The sequence below is a fragment of the Mirounga leonina genome, unplaced genomic scaffold (assembly GCF_011800145.1).
Source record: "Mirounga leonina isolate KUSES-001 unplaced genomic scaffold, KU_Mleo_1.0 Mir_174, whole genome shotgun sequence".
Classification (NCBI taxonomy): Eukaryota; Metazoa; Chordata; class Mammalia; order Carnivora; family Phocidae; genus Mirounga; species Mirounga leonina.
In genome coordinates, this window is record NW_023270451.1 from 64,535,989 (window position 1) to 64,555,525 (window position 19,537).

At 32.9% G+C, this 19,537-nt stretch overlaps 1 protein-coding gene across 7 annotated transcripts in view; it reads right to left on the bottom strand.

The window, feature by feature from the left end:
- The window catches only part of POT1 (protection of telomeres 1), an 82,249-nt gene that overhangs the window by 30,611 nt on the left and 32,101 nt on the right, over nt 1-19,537 (bottom strand). For all 7 annotated transcript variants that reach the window (XM_035021032.1, XM_035021038.1, XM_035021033.1 and 4 more), the window contains 3 exons: nt 8,160-8,290; nt 4,674-4,964; nt 545-700 (listed from right to left, as the gene is read on the bottom strand). In XM_035021032.1, the coding sequence (XP_034876923.1) occupies nt 545-700; nt 4,674-4,964; nt 8,160-8,290 (578 nt within the window). The remainder of the gene's footprint in view (nt 1-544; nt 701-4,673; nt 4,965-8,159; nt 8,291-19,537) is intronic.

A 19,537-nucleotide genomic window follows, 5' to 3' on the forward strand; every position in this document is an offset into this window, starting at 1 on the left:
GAATTAAAAGAATAAATATTCCCAATATTAATAATCAAAAAGTGTCATATCTGGACTTGTACCTAAAAACTCAAAAGCAGTGAGCAAATTCTGATAAACTGTATAGTACAAACACACACAATTTATGATATATATTAAGAAGTGGATTAACAATTTCTTAAATTAATGAGTACAAAGTTGTAGGCTAGATTTTGAAAAATTAATTAATAAAGCTTAACATTTAAGCTTACAGATATTTTATACGACTTCATACAATAAAATTTTTCCTTATTGTTTTTATAATAAAATTGTGTACAGCTTTAAAATATTCAGGAAATGTTCTTTAATTTTATTTAAAAAGTTGTTCAAACCACTATAACTTAACGCATCTTCTAATAATTGAGTTTTTTTCTAATAACTTATTTTCAATATATTTTACAAATTAAAGATTAAAGAAAAAATAAATTTGGAGTTAATTTCTCGACCTCAAATATCATCTATAAATATGATTTACCCCACATTTATAAAAACAAAAAAAAGAACAACATTTGCTACTCAACATCACCTTCAGAGATTTTGCCACTTGAACATGATTATCATAGACTAAAATGTCTACTGTCAGATTCTGCATCCGATGGATATGACTTAAATCTCCTTCAAGTACAAGGTCTTGTATTAATACTCTCCAAGATGGGAATGGGGTCCTGGTGCCATCCCATACCTGCCATAATAGGGTAGAGTGAAGTTTAATGATCTTTCTGTGTAACTGTAGAGACTTTTAAAAGAGTTCTATCTGCTGGTAATATAACTTAAAAGTAATTAAACGTATTCCCCCAAATATCTGCTAAGCTTTAAACATGGCGTATATTCTGATTATAAAAGGACTACATAGATATAGGACATGTAGAAAATGTAAAGAAGAAAAAAATTCACACTACCTAGAAGAAAGTACTAACATATTGTTGAATTTACTTTATCTTTTTTACCATCTTATATATAAACCCTTATGACTATATTTGCTAATTTTCTTAAGTATAAATCCCTAACTTTTAGGAATGTTATTCTAAACTTTGCTCATTTGTTCACTTTGTTCTAATTTGGAAAAGGCCTTTAAAAGTACAGATAGGAACATTCTGTTTATGTTAGAGGCTGTGAATACAAATGAATGAAAATCATGGGTGCTGGAAAAGGAAAAGATATATTGGATTGCTATGTAAGCTACCTTGAGATAAGCGGGCATAGTACGAGGAAGTATGCACCATACCATCCTCAACATGTGAGCTAGCCTGTGCTGTGCTAGGCTTTTAAGAGATGGCATGACAAAAGACATCTGGCATGAGGTAAGAATGCCTCTGTATGTGAGAAATTTGGCTGGACAAGAGAAACAGGCTCAATGAACAGAAAACACTGCATTTCTACAGAGAGGCTGTCTGCCAGGGTCAGTTTACAGAGGAAGTATTTAATAATGTTGGTGACCATGCCACCAATCACTGAGTTTGGGTCACTCACTGTTGCCTAGATTATTCAAAGAACCAGAACAAACACTTTGGGAATAGTTATATGTCCCAAAGGTTTTTCTCCACTTGGAATTTGTTCCTTCATTTCATGTATACTGTTTTTTGACTTTAAAATAGCTTTATACACGAATCTACCAGTCTTTTGGGGGAGGAGCTGAGAGAGTAGAGTGTTGCTACATTATTTTTATGCTTCAGTTTTAATCACTTACAACTCAGGTTTGTTTTTTTTTTAATAAATTCTGGAACTTTTATAATTTTGTATCAATACTTAATCTGCTAGGAATTTGTATATTATATATAGATCTGATTCCTTTTTCCAAATAGATAACAATCACCATTTAACAATCCGTCTTCATCAATTTGAAATGACAATGTTATTTTTATCATGAATATATTATATGTACAGTGTAAGACTGATTCTGAGGTTCCTAATCTTTTCCATTGATCAGTCTTACTATAATCTTAATTACTATAATTTCATAATATGCTTTGATATCTGATATGGAGGTCTGAGTTTTCTTGTCAAGTTCTTCTTGTCTTATTCTTGATCATTTACTGTTTCTTATAAATTTCAGAATCATAGTCAATTTAGAAAATATGGTTTTAATTAAAATGGCATTTTATTTTAAAACACTTTAAAAAAAAGAATCAAAAACCTTTTAATAGTCCTACTTTTCTTTTATGCTCCCGCTTTCTAGGTTTCCTCACAGAAGGTCAGGGATTTCTTGCCCGAACTGTCTGGTTTTACAGTCTTTGTGACGTTGGAAGAACTTTTGTTCAATTATGTGTTCTATTTATTACTAATATGTAGCAAAGCTATATTTCACTAATGTTTAAACCAGCTATCTCACTAAATAATTTTATTAATCCAAGTAGCTTTTCAGTCCATTGTTTGGGTTTTTATAACTTGAGTACTGACCTTCCTTTTCTCTTTCTTTTAAAAGAGTTATATCTCTCACTTTCTTTCTTATCTTAGTGAATTCTTGAGATTTCCTGAACAATGTAACAGAGAAAATAGTGGGTATTTTTGTCTTGTTCCTGGCATTATTGACTTCAGAATTTTACCACTAATTATTTTGATTAATTTATAGGAGAAATTGTTTATCAAGTTAAGGAGACATACTTCTAATTCTATTTTGCTAAACATTTTCACAGATATATTTAACATTCACAAAGAGGATTATAATTTTCCTTAAAATTAAACCATTTCTGATTTCTAAAAATAAACTGTGGATTACAGTATATTATTGTTTTAATATGTTTTTGGTGTAGCATGTCTACAAGAATAATTAAAATAAATTAGTATCATAGTTACTAATATAGGGAACAACACTAGTATCAAATCCAAGCTGAGAAAGAAAATAATTATGCTACATTCATGCTTTTCAGACCTCACTTGGAGTAATGTCTGGCTCCTTTTGTGTTTAAAACATAATTTAAAAAGTTATTTCTGGTATGTGATAGGAAAATCAATTTCAGAAAAAAAATCACTCAAAGTCCCACATCGGGCTCCCTGCTCAGCAAGGGGTCTGCTTCTCCCTCTGCCCTCTTCCCTCTCGTGCTCTCTGTCTCTCATTCTCTCTCTCTCTCAAATAAAAATAAATAAAATCTTAAAAAAAAATAAAAAATGAACATCCTTTAAAAAAAAAAATCACTCAAAATTTGACTTCCCAGAGTAAGTAAAATATTGCTATATATTCTTTTTAATGTACTTTTACTATGCATATATTTTAGTATATAAATAAAACTGCATTAATTGCCAAATAGATTATGAATATCTATCTTAGTAACCATGTCTACAATGTCATTTTATTGTAACAGAGTATTCTATAATATATCAATACTTCACACAATTCTGTTAGTAATGAGTGCTTCCAATTTTTGTTACTGTAAGAAATAAAATATTCTTTTAAATGCATTTTTCCGCATTTATAAAATAAATTTAGGAAATTTACAAAAATAAATTCACTTCTGAATGCTGTATTTTAAAATAACATCTGAATCAAAGCTTTCACTTATCTGAAAAAGCTATCTGTAAAAATGGAATGCATGCGTATGTTTTGTTGCTTTAGAGTGAATGTAGATTCAGCCACGTCAGCTAAAAGGTGGCAGATTTTATCTCAGAATTTAAGAATTTTCTAACACAGCAGTCAAAAGATCTACACTCATACTCTGCAACGATTACTTGTCATTGGAAGTATTTGGTGATTAACAAATGCTCATCTGTTAAGGATGTCACTTTGGGCAAAAAGTATGACCAGTTGACCTAGGATTCCTTCTAATTTTGGATGATTTTACTTTGCTTTAACTTTAGCTGTCATACTTGATTTAAATTTTTTTACAGCATGCAATTACTTTTTTGGAGTATGTCATGTGTATGTAAATGTGCTACTTTCAACTTTAAACACTTCATCTTTTATTCAGGGATTTCTATCTTCCTCATTCCTTAATAAGGGCAAGGTATAAATGATAATAAAGCTACACCCAATACTTGTGCCTCGTACTCTGTTTCTTATCCTATTGTTTCAAAGAGTCAGAAGATAAAGAAATAACCATAGGAGCAGAGCTGAAGCAGTGTTTGTTTAAATGTATTGTGCGTAGGATGGGCAGATGAGGATTAGTATCAGACAACTGTCTTTTTCTCTAGCTATTCATGAGTAAATTGGGTAAGTATAAACAAAGATTAGATGGGTCTTACTTTTAAAAAATCATGCTGATTTAGAAAGAAAACAGAACAAAAATGAACATTTCAAAACCATCTGTGATCTACCCAATGAAACAGGCAGTGAAATGACATGGGAAGAAAACCCAACATGAATGAGCCAAGAAAGTAAATGAGAAGGAAGGCTACCCTGACAAGGAAGCAGAAATATGCATATGTAGAAATGTAACTAAAATATAACATAGAAAACAACTTTTTATTTTATTAATACTAAAATAAGAAATAAAGCATAAACTATATCTAAACTATTGATAATACTATTTTTCTCTGGAAGTATAAAGAAGTTCAAGAGTAGAGTTGCATGAATATCTAAGTTCATCAAACATGGTAAGTTAGATTTAAAGTTCTTATTATAATACACAGTATGTATATTTATTCCACCAGAATGAAATATAAGTTCTTTTTAGATACGTAGGTGGTGCTAATTTACAATTTCAAGTATTTAAAATACCTACCTTTAGAAGAAATGATGCTCCATCCACTTCTGCTTTGCCCAAGAGCTGACAAGTCAGGTCAAAATACTGCAGTGGTTGAACATCACACAATTTTACTAATGTCGAAGAAGGTGAAATATGAGTAGATGCCCAAACACGAAGAGCTTCTACCATTTTGTGGTCCTCGGCAGTGAAGTTAAAATACTTGCTTGAGGTACGAGGTATGATAGGAGCTCCCAAAGTTCCCTCAAATGTCAAAGATGAAAAGCCAGAGCTGGTGATACCCTGAGTCTCCTTTTTATATACTTGGATCTAAGAAAGTTGGGCAAAGCAGAAAACAAAACAGCTGACACAGAACCCCAAAACTCAAGAAACTTGAAAGATAAGAAAGTCTTACCAGCATAGTTCAGAGGATATAATTATTTAATATATTTTACTTAATTAGCATACAAAATTATAAAATCAACTGGGCTGTACCAAGATCCACAAGCACCATGTAAACTGTAAAACACTATGTAGTATTTATTTCTATTTTTTAAAGGTCTAGGTGGTCGACTCCCTGATCCTATAAGGCTTGCACTTTTACATTTATTACTTTTCTTACTATGTATAATTTACAAAAGGAAAAACATAGTGACAATTACTTATGACCATTACAAGGAAAACTAGAACACTTAAAGTACAAGACTTCAAAGTGAATAAAATGCAGTGAGGCTGGCTAAGATTTCATCAGTCTGAAAGATAAGCCACAAAGACTCTGGCTTTCAAATTCCTGAGGTTCGGCTAGTATATGCATGTGCATTACCATGGTTACATCTTCTTCATTAAGCAATCTTTTTGTACTTATGAAATGCCCCCCTTTCAATCCCTTGTAATACACCATCTGATATTAATATAGTGTTTTCATTTTCCTTATGCTTCTTGTTTGCTTGGTATATCTTTTCTACAGTTTTACTTACAACTTATTTGTGTCTTCATTTCTTGTAGGGAGTGATATTTGTTCTTGCTTTTTTATTCAGTCTATTTTTCCTTACAAAAGGAGTGTTTAGTACATTTACGTAAAATTATTGATATGGTTATATTTAAGTCTACTATCTTATTTGTTTTCCTTCTGTATCCCCCCTTTTTTGTTTTTTAAAAATTGTTTTTCTACCATTCCTTTCCTCTCATATTTTGAACTTATTAGTATTCTGTTTACCTCCTCTGAGCTATGAAAGAATCCTTATCTCAAAGTCTATTAGGAATCAATATAGTTCTACTACATAATCCCTACTTTCTATATCATATTCCCCACTTGCCCATATCCCATTTTACACTTTCTACTGAAAGTGTAATAACCTCTGAAGGTACGTACTAACCTTTTGGTGGTTAATTCCACTTAACCATCCTAACCATCCCTGTGCTATCGTTCATATTTTTCTACATATTTTATAAACTCCACCTTCCTAAATGTTACTGTTTTTCTTTTAAAGAGCCATTTATCTTTTAGTGAAATTATGAGAAGAAATACAAAACAGTATCTTTCACCATTTATCACCATTTCCTTTTTTGTTGTTGTTTTTGGTCATTTCCTAACCATCAAGTTTCTGGTTGGTAGCATTCTTTTTTGTCCTTAACACCATCCTTTAGCATTTACTTATAGCAAAGATATGCTGGCTGTGGATTCTCTCATTTTTGAAAAGTATTTTCTCTGGATACAAAATTCCAGGTGAATCCATTTTCTATCACCACTTTAAATTTATCATTGCTTTGTTCCTAAAATGCCATTATTTCTGATAAGAAATCAAAGATGGCTGGTATTACGTTTCCTATATGGAATGTGTTATTTCTCTGCCAGCTCATTTCAAGTTCTTTTTTCAAATCTTTTTCAATGGTTTCACAGTGATTTGTTTAGGCATGCTATTCTTTGTGGTGCCATGAATGGAGTGCACTGAGTTTCTAAAATCTGTAAGTCAATGTTTTCCATCAAATTTGGAAAAATTCTGGTCATTTCTATGTATTTCTATAAGTATTTTTGTTCCCATTCACACAGTTTTCTTGTGCATTTCAAATGACACGTTTCACAATTTGCTATTATTTCACAGGTCCCCAAGGCTCTGTCAATCTTTTGCTTATCCTTGTTCTTCACATTAGATAATTTCTATTGATCTACGTTCAAGTAAAAATGATATAGCTAATCTATTTAGCCTATCCAGTAAATTTTTCATTAATAATAAAAATATTAATATATATATTCACTAAAAGATATGTATTAGACTGTTTATAGCAGAATAATATTCTCAAACAGGATGTCCCACAGAATATATAAATTCTGATGCATTCACACACTTACCAATGAAAATGAACAAAGTGAAACTATACACAGTAATATGGTTGAATCACACAAGCATAAGCCATACATTAAAAAACAAAACCTACAGTCTATTCTCTTTAAAACAAATAGAACTGAGAGATATATATCCTACTTCAGTTAAACAGCAAGAATAACAACTAAAAACATTAGGAGGGAAGAGTGCACTGTCTGAAACAATAGTGTGTGAGAAATAAGTTATTTTTTGAAGTTGGGATAAACTTGCTACGATGATAATATTTCTATTTCCTTTTTAACTTCACACAAATATTCTCTACTACTCTTCTATTCTCAGGGAAAGGCATTAGAGATCAAGAAAGGTAATTTCCACCAAAACTAAGAACAGAACATACCCAGAATATTGTGCTCACTTATGAGCATCGCACTGACCATGAGGGACACAGATAAACTGAAGCATTAGAAGAAGAAGATAATGAAAGAGCTTCATGGAAACCCATCTAACAAGAGGAAAAGATGAAGGGTCAATTGAAATGCTTAAAACCTAAGGGATTGAAAATATTAGAGTACTTATTTTTTTAAATTACATACTATTTAATAGCTTTACCTTCATATTAAAGGTTTCCTAACATTTAACTGTTTGATAGCATAATTTGAAAAGTACCAAAATATCTGTTCATGTTTTAATACATTTTTCATAAATGAAATTAACTTACTTTGATTTTATATTTAATATCTCAATGCTTTCACTGTACTTGAATTAACACAACAAACAGGGGAAAATAATATAACCTCCCAATCATTATAGAATTACTTTATCAAAAAGTAAAAAAAAAAAAAAAGAAAAAGCCCTGTTGGCCTAGGGCTTTTTTTTTTTTTTTTAAACCCAGCTCTACATGGAAACCTTTAAAGCATCAATCTACATTCAGAAATGAGAAGACAGAATGCAACCAGCAACTCGTCTTAATCATGGTATCTAATACACTTCTTGTGGAAGGAGCACAGGCAGTTTGTCCAAATAAAGAGGTTTCCTAATATTAATTATTTGAAGTCTGGTATTGTTTACATTTCTTCTTGTTTCTTGAAATGCTCGATGCCATGTTCTGCCACAGCAACCACATAATTAGGGCTAATGAGTATTAGTGAAAATACAGAGTTCTCTTCGAACAAATATGAGTTCTGGACAATCGGAATTATACCTTCAGCCTATGAAAGCGAACAATATCTCCATTTTTATAAATTATTGGAAGGGCTTCATAATTTCCACTGAAGAGCAGGCAGGTTAACTTTACATTTGTCTGGTCCACAATTGTTACAACTGAGCAATAATCTGGAAAACACAAACATATTTTACCTTTTAGTGTTTCAAAGCATTTGACAAAATAAGAATATGGTTGAATTCAAAACACCAAACTCTTATCCTTCTTTTAATTAAGCCTTCTGAGAACAGGATCAAAACACAGAGACAGTTTCTTGGCTCTCAAAATGCACTGTCAAATTATTCTGCAAGAGTGTTCCACAAAAATTAATTTTATAAAGTTTAGTAAAACAAAAATAAAATTCCTAATTAATATAAATTGTCTGGAGGGGTGGTAACTTTTTTATTACTTCAAAGTTTAGAAATCACAAAACAGATAAACATATTCAAATAAAATATAATTTATAAAATGAACATAATTAAAATTAGGGTGAAAAAGACTAGAAGATGGTTGAAGCAAATGTGATGAAGAGTCAATATACCACATAAAGATTCTATGAAAACTGCTTATAAAACCCAGGACTTCACAGTGCCAATGAAATTCAAAGGAACAAACAATTCCTAGAAAATTATATTAACAACAAACTCAAAAGAAAAAATGAGGATTTGCTAGTTTCTTACAGACGATTACACATTAGAACCAGAAACATATACACTTTAGCTGGCAAAAAAAATGTAATAGTTGGGATGCTATAAAAATGAAAATTTCAAATACTGGTGGTAGTAAAAACTGTAACAGATACTGCCTTTTGATATGCATGTTTCAGAAAGTTGCACACTGAGAAAATGTGTTGACTTCCAGTCCTACCCAGTACCCTAGTAATTACAACATCAAGATAGAAAAGCATAAACCCGAACAGTGAAGGAAGAGAGGAGAGGGGAGTGAAGGAGCAGGGGAGAAGACAGCAATATGTTTCGGAAAGATGGGAAAACAAAGGGTTAGGGATAAAATGAACAGGGGAGACAATCCAGAAGGTAGTATAAAGTAGCTACAATGAAGATGGGAGTCACTGGGATTAAGGGTGGCAGTGAAAAGTAGAGTCAAAATCAAGCTTAATTAAAAGTTTACACATAAAACAACTGTTTCAATAACCATCCATCCTGACCTCTACTGCCCAGGAAAATGATTTCAGGTTGGGAGGCAGAGTATTTAAACCAACCACTTCCAGGACCACATGCTATTTCCAAGGACATTTCACTGATTAACCAGGAAGTGCTAAGGCTTCCAGTGTGGGGTTACCACCCAGAATAAATCCCTCTGCATTATCACAATAGGGGGCCTACAGCCAGATGGGCTGGTCTCTTTTCACCCACCATACAGTGACACTGTCAATCAACGTGCCCTATGAAAATTCTATTTGTCTCTCAGATTTCCCATTCAAGGAGATCAAATAGGAAAAACAATCTTGAAAAAGCACAAAGCTGGAGGTATCACAATCTCAGACTTCAAGATGTACTACAAAGCTGTAGTAATCCGAAAAGTATGGAAAAACAAAGTACTTATATACAAGCAAACAAGATGAGAGTCTATAACCTAAAATAAACCACACCTACATTTTTAAATATAAAGACAGTAAACAATCACCAGATATAGAGCAAAACTGGAAGGAAGGAAGGAGGAAAATGGAAAGTGGATGGGAGAGAAAGAGGTGGAGCAGAAGAGAGCAGGAGTGGAAGGATAGGGAAAAAGGAATGGGAGGGGAAAGGGAGGAAGGGGGGGTGAAGGAAGGAGGGAGGAAAAGAAATCTGATTCTGTGAGGAAGGGGAAATAATTTAGAGAACATTAAAAAAACTTAAAATCAAAACCTTGGTAAGCATCTTCAAAGAGTAAATAATATTACATTCTCATTTCTTAATACATCAGCAGGATCCACTGGAACCAAATTTATTTTGAGTTTCCTTTTTCAGTAGCTCTATTTGGGAGGAGTACTCTATTTGGGAGGAGTACGACATTTTTTTTTTTCTCTTCGCAGTCTTACAAACTATCAAAGATCAATTTTACTTATTTTTAACAGAATGACACATTTTTTTTTTTTGCAATTATCATATGGCTCTATTGTACCGTTCTATATAAGTCTACGATGCATTATGGGATCTTAATCATCTATATTCCTGTATCTTGTTTTTGTTTCCAAAAAATGACTTGGTGGACTGCAAAGGACACCAGGGGACACTGAGAATAGGTTCACTATCTACAGGGTCTTTATAGGGCCACTGCTAGCTTTTGCCGTGCTTTCCTGCAAATTAGAAAAAGCCTCTCCTTTTTCAAAAAGAAATACTGCACAACCTGAAGAGCTTTCCAGGGGAAGTTTACTGAGCCCAAGAGAGTAGCAGTCTTGGCTGCACAAACACATGTATCTTCTTCGTTCTGGCCTTTTCTTAAAAACCAGCAGAAAGAGGGACACATACGCCACTTGCAAGGCACACATTCCTTCCCTTCTCCAGGCCCTTCCCCTTCCCCATTCCAGGAGTATCTATGTCACATTCAGAGTTAGGGTGGTTAAAGTCTGTGTCAGGTTCAGAGATGGAGTGGGAATGGACTGCCGAGAGACAAAAGCAACCTCAGGGGATGCCCAAAGAGCATCATAAGAGGTATGTGTGTGCCAAGTAAGTGCCTGCTTGGAATTCTGAGTGGGTAAATATGACGGCTCCATGTGCTGTCCAGATTTGTGTAGAAGAGAGCATTCCCCAGCTGCATCAGGACTTGACTGACAAGCCTGAAATCGCCACACTTGCATGTTTTCATGTAAGTGACTCTATGTGGATGCAAATGCCATCTCCTTACATGGAGCATATTTGTACACCATTTATCTGAGCTATCATATGCTAAGTCCCTGTTCCTTACTCTTTTTCTCTTGGCTTATATTTTCTCTTTTGAAAGTATCATCCACGACTTTTAGCAAGTTTAAGCCAAAGAGACTCACCATGAGTTCAAATCCTTTAATATAATAAGATTTTATTAACAAAGAAAGAAGAAAACAAAAATTCAGATTCAAGAAAACAAGGGCATTTAAGAGAAAAAAAAAAAAAAAAAACTTGTCCAGGGGCACCTGGTTGCGTCCAACTCTTGATTTTGGCTCAGATCGTGATCTTGGGGTCTTGAGATTAAGCCCTAGGTCAGGATCTGTGCTCAGCAGGAAGTATGCGTGGGATACTCTCCCTCTGCACCGCCTCCCCTCCCGCTCACAGATGCAGGCTCCCTCTCTCTCAAATAAATAAATAAAATATTAAAAAAAAAAATCTGTCCAATAATTTGCTCTCAATAACAAAAACAAATAACAATCTAAATGAAATATTAAATAGCTTTCAGGTTCTTTCAATTAGCATGATTCATGACCAGAAACCAAGCTACCTATTTTAACAAGTACTAACGAGGCAAACTGCTAAATGTTTTATTTTACTGCTTCAAGGAAGTGAAGTGTCTTAGCAAATAAATAATCCATCAAAAATGGCTACATAAAATAATAAAGATACTTTCTTTCCCAATGCCTCATTTTAACTCATTCCCAAATGGAGGAAAAACAACTTGTGAAATTACAACTTATAACTTCATATTTTAATAATGAAGTTACAAAACTAAAAGATAATAGTCCATTTTCTTGATAGCTAACACCAGCAGGAAAGGCATGAAGAGTAGAAAGAGCTTTCATAAATCAGTATTCTCACCTTATCTACCAAAATAGTACATTTAGGTGCTAATGTAATATAAAAATAAATACAAATTACTTAAAATATATTTTAAGATATTAAAATAGATATTTAAGCTTGTAAAGTCTTGACTTTATACTTTAGAGTAAGACTTCATATGTAAACTGCTGACATAGTATTTACTTTAACTCTTAACTTCATGTAACCTGATATAAATCTGGAAAAAATAACAAATGATAAATTAAGTCCTATATTCTGCAATCTTGAGTAATTCACCTAATTTCATCAGCATGATTAAGTGTAAATTGCCTTGGAGTTTTATAAGGGAAAGCTGGTAATTCATCTAATCAAAGAAGCATGCATGTATAAATTATACAATCCATAAAAAAATTCCTCCATGAAAGTTGTTTCACCTCCTTGTTATCTACTATAGCACTATTTATAAACCAATCAGTATTTCAGTAAGTTTCCATTTGTATAAAAGTTTATTACTGAAACACCCAAGTAAAAGTTATGAAAGCAAATCACTGAATCAAGGCAATATTATATACTATAATCTTACTAATTTTACAAGGAAACTTTGCTACATATAGTAGCACTCGCTTTATTATGCTGGTGTGAAATTATATAGATTTCCCCTCATGTTTTAATTATATTTAAAAAGGTAATGAAAGGAAGGAAAAGAGAAGAAAGCATAATTATGCTAGAGATATACATATTAACACACACACATACATATATATATATACATATACACATACAGATTAAGCACAGATAGAGGGGTGCCTGCATGGCTGAGTCTTAAATGTCTGACTCGTGATTTTGGCTCTGGTCATGATCTCATGGGTTCTGAGATCGAGCCCCACATCCAGCTCCACGCTCAGAGGGGAGTCTGCTTAAAGATCTCTCCCTCTGCCCCTCCCCGCACTTGCGCTCACATTCTCTCTCTCTCTCAAATAAATAAATAGATCTTTAAAAAAAAAAAAAAAAACCCACAGAATAGATAGGCATGTAGGCTGATATTCTCTGAGTTCATAAATGTTATTCTGGAGTTTTACATTTTACTCCACGTACTGAGCAACCACAGTAAATGGTATTCCTAGGTATAAGGATTTATAGTAATACTTAGCAATGATCTCTATCTTCAAAGAGTTTGTATTAAAAATAAGAAAGACAAACAATTAGAATAATTTGTTAAATAACTATAAAAGTATATTGATATTCAGCAATAAAAATGAATACATGCTACAACATGAATGAACCTCAAAATCATTATGTTAAGTGAAAGAAGCCAGAAGTAAAGGCCACATGCTGTATGAGTCTCTATATGAAGTATCCAGAAGGGGATAGAGACAGAAAGCAAATTAGTATGAATATTGCAGATGCATGCAACATATTCCTGTAAGTCTTAAAAAATACTGAAATGATAAATGAAGAACTAAAAAACTGAGCTTAACAATAGGACTGCATTATTATATCTCTAAAAAGTTCATGTGGAGATTGTAGCAAGTACTCTAATGATTAAAAATTGGACATCTGAACAGTTCTCCTCTTAATTAAGGAGAACTATCACAGGGTCACATATTGGGAGAAGAAAATTCATCTCAGGCTCTCTGTTAAGTGTTGCTCCATAGATCTTTATATACAGGTATATATATTATATGTGACTTATACATCACATTATTTAATAAATTATTTTGAAACAAGTGAGCTACCAACAAAAAGATCATTTTGCACTACATACAAAACAAAATTCCAGGGAATATATGCAATATCTGTTTTTAAAAATATAAAAGAATTTTAAGAAAATATAGACCACTACTTTTCAGATCTTGTATTGAATGGTAAAAGCCTTTCTAAACAAAATTATGACTCCAAATTGTAGGTTAAACATTTGTATTTCAAAGACCATCGGCACTAAAACTAAAGTGCTGGGAAAAGCATCTTAACAGTTATGACAAAAAAGAGATTAATATCATTAATACATGAGAAGCTTCCAGAAATTGCTGAAAAAGACAACCAAACTGAAAAAGAGAATATATTTTGATTTCCTCAATCATGATGTGTAAAGTGGAGGAAAAGTAGTGAACTGAAATAGAAGAACTTAAAAATGCAGATGGAAATCAACACAATTTGTAATTTGAAAGTAATTTTTGTGAACCTAAATATTACTAGAATCCCTTTGACCTGAGAAGTAATGTAGCAAAGCATTCCATTGATAGCTGCTTAAAACATTTTACCTGTAATAATTCTGAGTACATCTTTCAAAGACCAACTGCCAACTATATTATAGTTCTATCATATAAATAAGGTTACTGATTACATATATGTTAAAAAAATCAGTTTTACCATATATAGAAACCATAAATACAAAAAATCCATTTTAAATTATGGTCTAGAATATAAACAAAGTGTACACCACAAAGTATCATAAGTCTTTAATACTGATCCTTGAAAAAGACTGCTACAAGAGCATAAAGTTATGCATCAATATCCTGCAGACATTCCATTACTTAAAATTATATTTAAGTCAACTTCTTCAGCAGTTAGCTTTTCAAATTGAAAAGTTCACATTTTCATTATAAAAGTCTGACAACTGTTGCTGCAATTCCAAAGTCTGGAATGTTGGCCTCTTCTTCCTCATCTATCAACACCCAATTTATCCTCAAAAGTTCAGCTTAAATGCAGTTTCTCTTAGAAGACTTTCCCCTGTTGGCATTAATCTCTCCATTCTCACTCCCAAACACTCTGCTTATTTCTTAAGCTATAGCATACAACAGTGCCTTAGCCAGTTGATTAAATTTAGGTCTCCCTCATCTCCCTCATGATAAACTCTCTGAGAGTCTATCACTTTAACACTATGGACAACAACTAAGTCCAGTACAATGCTATACAAGGCTGGCAAACAAATCATTTAATTGAATGAATAAAAGCATGTAACCTAAGTTTTAAGAAAGAATGAGGAAACGGTACTGATTTTTATGATCCATTAAAGCAATTCAAATTATAAACTAATGAAACATAAGGGTGATTTTCTAAATTAGCAGGCTAATAATTTCTTAGAGGAAAAGGTCATAAAGGACAGAGTCAGTCCTAGGATATGAACTGAAAGCCAGCTGGAGACCTCAAGCTTCATCACAGTCATTCCTGAATATAAGCAAGCAAGTAATACAAAAGTTCAGTGATAGGGGAAGAAAGATCTTTCTCCACCTTCATTTTCCAAGTGGAAACCAACTTCTTACTGGCATGGACAAAACGGCAGGAAATAGTAATGAAGAGAGGCTTAGCTCACCTCTCCAAGGCCTTAAAGAGATAAGTAATAACTAACCATGCCCCCTAGATGCCTTCCCATTCCTGAAAGATAGCCAAGCACTTGCGAAGAGTCTTACCTCACTCAACAAGACTTAATTTTTTAGCTCTTGGGAAATGGAAAACTCCATGCCTGCCCAATCCACAACCTCCATCTTTTAGAATAGGTAAATCCATTGTTCAACTTTAATAAACTCAAAAGGATGGTATGTTTTACAATGAAGAGTCTATCTTACATAGCCAACAATAAGTGGAGAAATAAAAGTGGAGTCTTATAAATTGAGGAAAGACTAAAAAATTGAGGAAAGACTAAATTAAATCATGAACTATTATAATCATTGTATTGTAATTATTATCTGTCTTAAACATTCCTTGAGGGTAGAAACAGTGACTTAGATATCTTTGCATTTCCCACTCTAGTATAATATCTGGCATATAAAAAGTACTTAATAAATGTTTGTTGAATAAATGAGCAAATAAGTGAATGAAAAAACAAAACTATATTTATTTATTTATTTTAAAGCAAACAAAAACAAAAACAAAACTGAACTACTGGGACACTTCATCAAGATAAAACCTTCTGTACAGCAAAGGAAACAATCAATAAAACTAAAAGGCAACCTATGGAATGGGAGAAGATATTTGCAAATGACCTATCTGATAAAGGGCTAGTATCCAAAATCTATAAAGAACTTATCAAACTCCAAACCAAAAAAACAAAAAATCCAGTCAAGAAATGGACAGAAGACCTGAACAGACATTTCTCCAAAGAAGACATACAGATGGCTAACAGACACATGAAAAAATGCCTAATATCACTCATCATCAGGGAAATCCAAATCAAAACCTCAATGAGATACCACCTCCCACCAGTCAGGGTGACTAAAATTAACAAGTCAGGAAACGACAGATGTTGGCGGGGATGCGGAGAAAGGGGAACACGTTTACACTGTTGGTGGGAATGCAAACTGGTGCAGCCACTCTGGAAAACAGTATGGAAGTTCCTCAAAAAGCTGAAAATAGAGCTACCCTACAACCTAGCAACTGCACTACTAGATATTTAACCAAAGGATACAAAAATAGTGATTTGAAGGGATACATGCACTCTGATGTTTATAGCAGCATCAGCAATAACTAAATTATGGAAAGAGCCCAAATGTCCATCAACTGATGAAGAAAGCAGCAGTATGTATATGTACACACACACACACACACACACACACACACACTAGAATACTGCTCAGCCATCAAAAAGAATGAATCTTGCCATTTGCAACAATGTGGATGGAGCTAGAGTACATTATGCTAAGCAAAGTAAGTCAATCAGAGAAAGACAAATACCATAAGAGTTCAATCATATGTGGAATTTAAGAAACAAAACAGGTGAACATAGAGGAAGGAAGGGGAAAAAAAAAAATAGAGAAGCAGGCAAACCACAAAAGACTCTTAACTATAGAGAACAAACTGAGGGTTGCTGGAAGGAGGAGTGTGAGAAGATGGGGTAATTGGATGATGGGCATTAAGGAAGATACTTGATGTAATAAGTACTGGATGTTCTATGCAACTGATGAATCACTAAATTCTACCCCTGAAACTAATAATACATACTATATGTTAACTAACTTGAATTTAAATAAAATCTAAAAAAACCCCAAACCAAAAGACTTCCAAAGATGCATTATCAATTTTAAAATATAAAAAATACAATTCAATATACATGTAGTTTTATATCATACTAGATGCTTTAATATCTCTTCGATGATTCAGAAGTGTCCTGGATCTTACAGAACACCAATGAGTTATGAATTATTCAGTAATTAATAAATTCTTTTTAATGTGGAATATGGAGTTTGTTACACTTTAAAAAATTAAAAGACACTATATAATCATTTAATATGCAACCAATATTACTCATACAAAACAAAATAATCAAACAATAATGCTACATGACATTAATGTATATATATCAAATCATTCTCCTAAGTGAAAATATTTTTACACAACCAAAAATAGCATTCTAGAGTTAGCTGGAATGTTCTACAGACAAGGAAAAGAAAAACTCCTAGGGCCCTATCCCAAGAACTAAAAGAAAACAAAATACATAGGGTCTCTCAAAAGTCCAATGTTTTGGATACTGCTCTAAGAAATTTGATTATAATGCTCAGTTTGTGGCTAAAACAGGTATCCTTTTATAAGATAATGAACAGCAAGAGATAGATCTGCTTCTCGAAACATTGTAACATCCAAAATTGTTCAAATTTAATCAAACTGCTTTCCAAAAATGGAGAATTTTAATGGAAGGCAGGTATGAAAACCAAGTAATTTTGGAACATAACAATTCCTGAGGTTAGCTAGGAAGCCACAGGCGATATGCCACATTATGTGGCACAAAAAGACTGAGACCTGTAGGGTCCCAGAGTTTGAGGAAAGAAAAAGAAAGTGGAGGGGGAGAGATAGAGATGGACAATCAAAAAATGACAAAAATATTTTGGCTATCCTCCCCCTTCCTCTGGACTCAAATATTAGAAAAGTAAGCACAAACAGGGTTCCCTCTACTCCTCCCATTTGCTCATAGAGCAAGCAGGCATTATGATACTAATAACAAGCAAGCACGAGCCACATACTATTAAGTCTGGAAGTGTTTTATGGCCTGCTTACATTTATCTTACTTAGCAAGAACAGACAATAAGAACAGAGTAAATGTGTCTCAAGCTTAAAGAAATGGTAGGCTTATTTCTTAAAATCTGAGACAAAGCTAAAATTTAACTTAATAGGCATTAACTAAAAAAATATCAATGTTACCTGTGTAAGGCAAAAAACTTATGTACCTAACTCTGTCTAGCCAGCTCTCTGAAGCAAAAGTAAATGTGAGGCTTTCAAAGATAATTGCTATAAAATCTCAAAATCCTAAGGCAGCAATGACCTTGTCTTCCTACATAAAAGAGGACATATTATGTACCCCTGATGAATCATTATCAAAATCAATTTTGATGATACAATGATCTTTTTTTTTTAATTTTTTTTTAAATTTTTTTTAAGATTTTATTTATTTATTTGAGAGAGAGAGAGCACAAGAGGGGAGAGCGGGAGAGGGAGAAGCAGACTCCCTGCCAAGCAGGGAGCCCGATGCGGGACTCGATCCCGGGACTCCAGGATCATGACCTGAGCCGAAGGCAGTCGCTTAACCAACTGAGCCACCCAGGCGCCCCGATACAATGATCTTTTACTAAATATTGTTTCCATAATCTTTGAGAAATTCTCGGTTTTCATGATGAATCTTATCACAATTGAATAAGAATGTAACTATCTATATTGTCCTTTTAACAACAGGACTGATAGACTTCTACAATAAAAAGCTACAACTCTCCCAAGACTGAATATAAAACCTGGGAAACAAGCATTTGCTACCAGAAATAAGACAGCAGCATGCTACAGGTCATATGTAATCACTACTAGTATGAAGAGGAAAGTCTTCAAGAAAAATTTTAGTCAAGAAGTACAAATGCTAGAGTGTACCAAATAGCCTCAGTGGTACTGAATTAAAAATTTATAAAATATATTTCAGTGAAAAAATTCTAGCTAATGATATAGAGCAGAATAGACTTCTTTCCATTTACCTAAATTTGAGCTGCATAAAGGTAATTTTCCTCCATATAACTACTTATGTACAGCTGGATGTAATTAAGATTTGGTCCCATATTTGCAAAATAATACTGCTTTATGTAATACAAAAAAGGCATAGCTGTGGATTGTTCCTGTACATTTATTCTGGTACATCTCAGTAGTAATACTAATGAAGTTGATCCCTTCCTCAACACGAAAAGAGCTATTTGTCTGATTCTCCTACAGCATGTTGAAGGATGAGTTCTGTAAGTAGAAATAAAAAGTGTAACTCAAGTTATGTAATAGATAATTTTAAAACTTTACCGTCTTGCTAGCAGTAAAGACATCTCACTATATTTTAAAATATACTTTAGAGTTTCAATGAATTTGTGATAAAATTGATGACCTTCATTTTAATTTAGTATCTCAGAAGAAATAGAGAAACATATTATCGTTGTAATAACAGATGGTTTATTACTACTCATGATTTGTTTTATTAAGGGACTGGATCCAACTACACATATCTGATAGAGATATAAAATACATCTGAATATGTAATAAAAATTATAGTTCTCCAAGGCTTTCATTATAGACACATGATTTAATAACATTGTCAGAAGAAAACATGATTATGCTAAGACAACTTAAAATTAAAATTGAGTCATCAATGTTTTAAAAACAGCTATCATTTTATTCTATACTACTATCATTTGTTATTTTTGAATACACTTGCTGATTAGTAAAAACTTTCGGTGACAA